The sequence below is a fragment of the Myotis lucifugus genome, unplaced genomic scaffold, assembly GCF_000147115.1.
Source record: "Myotis lucifugus unplaced genomic scaffold, Myoluc2.0 scaffold_2, whole genome shotgun sequence".
NCBI classification, from domain to species: Eukaryota; Metazoa; Chordata; class Mammalia; order Chiroptera; family Vespertilionidae; genus Myotis; species Myotis lucifugus.
The window spans coordinates 17,395,919-17,399,794 of NW_005871050.1; the positions used below are offsets into that span (position 1 = coordinate 17,395,919).

Below are 3,876 nucleotides of genomic sequence, written 5' to 3' on the forward strand. Positions count from 1 at the left end.
TTAACTGTGCCAGCTCTAATCCTTTGCTTTGAATGAGATTAAAATGGCTTGATCCAGGTGAAGATAGATGAGGGAAGGCAACTGGATGAAAATTGCTATTACTATATATTTTACAACTCTTTTTGAGTGAGGAAATTCACAGAAAGCCACCTTAAGAAGTGAACATTTCAGCTTATATTTGATTAGTAACCATAGGGCTAGGTAAGGTGGATAATTTTACTTCTTGGAGAAAGCTCGTTCAGCTATGACCTTCCACAGGCCACGTACCAGTGGTTTCTGGATACAGTGGGCCTGAATTTCATTTTGCTAATGTACTGGGAATGTTGACGAGTCACACAGCCAAGCTACTTTGGTAAGCGAAGGCTGAAGGTTGGTTTTAAAAAGAAAGCTCTTCATGTCTCAGGAGACACAGCAGTATTTATTAAACATGCAGCATTTACTCAAATGTAGCACTCACTAAATTAAACAAGACATTTTTACAGGCAAATAAACCACAAACAAAATTATACTTCAGATATTTTTTATTTCTTCAAATTTGTTGTTTATCAGGAGTGACTGAAATAAAAAATATAATTGAGTCCCATCATCATCATGGAAATGGCTTTAAGAGAAAACTGGTCAGATGAATATTATTGCTTCCCATTTTCAACCAGTAAATAGTTGCCACTGATAAAACAGACAACCAAGTCTGTCAAGAATGCTCAAGATATGTTACATAATACAATATGCCTGTTCACGGGGGCTGGGGGAGGGAAGACTAGGAAATAATTTATGTGAACTTCTTGATTTCATCATACAAGACAAGCACAAAAGCACCCCCCATGCCTCTGAGAACATTGGACCATGCACCCTTGAAAAAAGCTTTGCCTCCTTCATCACGAGCAATCTTCCTCCAGCAGTCGAGTGTGCCTGTGTACATGATATCAGCTGCAAAGAAGAAAGACAGAGTTAGTGACAAAAGGCTGATGAAAAGTCCTAGGATTTACTGAACCAAACCAGAGCCCCATCTCTAAGAGCTAACAGTTTTTTAAATCCCAACATTAACAGGTTAGTGAATGAAATATTAACTGAAATGCTGAAATATTAATGCTACGACTAGAGAACAGTCATATGTAGACTACCCATTGGACTTAACCTCTAATACATTTAAGCAGCCTCATTCATAGGCATCCAAAGGGCTTGGCTCAAAGGCAACTATGTGGTAGATACTACCAACCCCATCCCCTGATCTGAACAGACTATCAACCCCATGCCCATGTCTTCATCTTTTGCTCAAGGAGAACTTACATCCTTTGCGCCCTGACTGCATCATCATGCGGCGACGAACAGTGTCAAATGGATAGGAAGTCAATCCAGCCACTGCTGTGACGGACTGTGCGATCATCCAGCTGATGAAGATGTGAGTATTCTTGGGATCTGGAAGCATTCCTGAGAATAAGAAAGAGACACCTTTACTAGAAAGCAGTTTTACAGACTTGTTTTCCACATCCCCCTAACATCTCATCTGGTCACAAGGGTTGTACTGGATGACCTTAGCTACCTTCAGCAATTACAAGAAAAAAAAATCTCTAACTCTTGGAAAATTAGGATAGTAACCTTCCACACTGTCTCATAAGAACACAACTTAAAAGCATATAAAAAACTTACCCTTTGCAGTGTCATAGACACCGAAGTAGGCAGCTCGGTAGATGATAATACCCTGTACCGACACATTAAAGCCTTGGTATAGGCCTCTAAGCCCATCAGATTTGTAGATCTTAACCAGGCAGTCACCGAGGCCTTTGAATTCCCTTTCAGCTCCGGCTTTGCCCACATCAGCTGCTAGACGGGTACGGGCAAAATCAAGAGGATACACAAAACACAAAGAGGTGGCCCCAGCAGCACCACCTGATGCCAGATTCCCTGCAAAGTATCGCCAAAACTGGGCTTTGTCCACACCACCCAGGAAGATCTGCTTGTATTTATCTTTGAAGGCAAAGTTGAGAGCCTGGGTAGGGAAGTATCTGATGACATTGGCCAGGTTACCACGCCAGAAGGACAGGACTCCCTGCTCCTTGGGGATACGAACCACGCAGTCTATAATGCCCTTGTATTGCTTATCTGCAGTGATTTGCTTGCTGGCATGCTGCACCTGAGAGACAAGAAGGAGACCAACAGGGAGAGTTATAACCATGAAAGGAAAAGGGAAGAGAATATCTCATCTCAATCAAAGCGATTTAAGATTAGCTCCCCGCCCCCCTCCCCCATCTAGTCTTCTGTATCACAGCTGTCACAGGTGGAAGAAGTGATCTGCATCATTAGAGACATTAAGCCTCCACCCCTTTGGGTGGGGAGCAGGCACGCTCACGCGGACCGGTGCCCTTTAGACCTAGGAGAAAGGTCAGGCCCAAGTTCAGAGGCATTAAGGTGAGTCCCAGGTAGGGTGCGGTCACCTTGGTGACCAGGGCCTACGCCTCAGTTCTCCAGAGCTGCTTCCTTCCCGCTCTGTTCAGACTCTACTTGTCTCCTAGAGGTGACCCGCGGGCCACCAGGCCACTTCGCCCGTCCGAGTGCGCCATCTAGAGCCGGAACGTGCAAGCGCGCGGCGCCGGCGGCCGCGGGGAAACGCCGGCGGCTGCGCGGAGGCGGACGCAGCAAGGCACACGCGCTTCCCGGCACAGGCTTCCGGCCAGGTTGGATCGCGGCTCTATCGGCGCGTGGTTCCTCAAGGCTGTGATCTCCTTACCGCGACCTTGAGGTCTCCTGTAAGGCCAGGTGTTCGCCGGCTTTCAGGCTTTGCCTTGACCCGAAGCCCGGGAAGAGAGCTAGGCACTGCCGGAACCGCTCCCCCCCCGCCACCCCCGCCGGCCCGAGTTCGCGGCCTCTAGGATGCCGAGGCCCGGGCCTTCGTCACCTCCCTCCACCCCCGACCCTTTCCTAAATCTGGAACTTAGGGTCACTAAAAAAAAAGCACCTTCCTCAAGCCTGCCTTTTGGTCCGCCTCTGCAGCCACCCTGGCTCCCACGCTGCCACTTCCCGGGACCTATCTAAAGAGTTCATTCCCCTCCATTCCTTGGGCCCCACTTTCTGCGCGACCCTCTTCCCTTCCCCTCCCCTCCCCCACTTCCTGTTCGGGCTCTCTGATCCCACGAGGTACCTGCAGCAGCAGCTTGACCCGCTCGATGGGTGCTACCGCTGTCTTGGAGATGGCTGCGGCCACTCCACCTGCCAGGAAGTCCTTGGCAAAGGACACAGCGGCATCTGTCATGTTGAAAAGAAGAAGCGGGCGACTGCTGGCCTGGGACCGTAACCGGCTGAACTCCGGGGCTCTAGGGCGGAGCGAAGCAAATGGCTGGTATATATATGCGGAGCCGGCGCCCTGGAGGCCGGCCTTGGAGGCGTGGCTGGTAGGCTGGCGGCGCGCTGAGCCAGGGGACTGCTGAGTGGCTTGGCGCGGCGGGGGAGGAGCCACGGAATTGGGCCGGGCCGCCCTCCTCCCGGCTGGTCCACTAAAGCTGACCTAGCTTGAGGGAGGGGTGGCTCTAGGGAATACTCGGGATTCGGACCCTGGACCCTGGGCGGGGCTTGGGACCAGGAAGGGACGCTGACGTCACCAGGTTCTTGGACAAAAACCTCTGGAGCAGGGCCCGGACAAGGATGAGGCTCAGGATTTAAGGGAACCGCAAAACAAAACACAACAAAACAAAAAGCACACAACTCGGTAATCAAGATAATATTTAATGCAACATTGAAACTTTTTCATACAGGCAAACTGCGGCTCGCTGGCCGATTGCCTGTTTTAGTAAATAAAGTTTAATTGGAACCCCCAGGCCTGAGATAAGGGTGAAACAAGTTAGGCAGGGTCATACAAGTGTGGAGGCGTGGGTATCCTGTCTT

At 49.8% G+C, this 3,876-nt stretch overlaps 1 protein-coding gene across 1 annotated transcript; it reads right to left on the bottom strand.

The window, feature by feature from the left end:
* Positions 1–503: 503 nt before the first annotated feature.
* SLC25A5 (solute carrier family 25 member 5) lies at positions 504–3,351 on the bottom strand. The gene is made up of 4 exons (XM_006082180.3): positions 3,137–3,351; positions 1,648–2,131; positions 1,288–1,428; positions 504–927 (listed from the first exon to the last, which is right to left on the bottom strand). The coding sequence occupies exons 1-4, from the start codon at positions 3,245–3,247 to the stop codon at positions 770–772; spliced, it is 894 nt and encodes a 297-aa protein (XP_006082242.1). The 5' UTR covers positions 3,248–3,351; the 3' UTR covers positions 504–769.
* Between the last annotated feature and the right edge of the window lie 525 nt (positions 3,352–3,876).

Bases quoted from the DNA above. Each gene is read 5' to 3' on its own strand.
- SLC25A5 (XM_006082180.3), bottom strand. From the start codon at position 3,247: ATGACAGATGCCGCTGTGTCCTTTGCCAAGGACTTCCTGGCAGGTGGA. The intron at 2,132-3,136 runs GTACCTCGTGGG...CTTGTCTCTCAG, and splicing joins GGGTCAAGCTGCTGCTGCAG to GTGCAGCATGCCAGCAAGCA. The intron at 928-1,287 runs GTAAGTTCTCCT...TCTTCTTTGCAG, and splicing joins GCAGTCAGGGCGCAAAGGAT to CTGATATCATGTACACAGGC.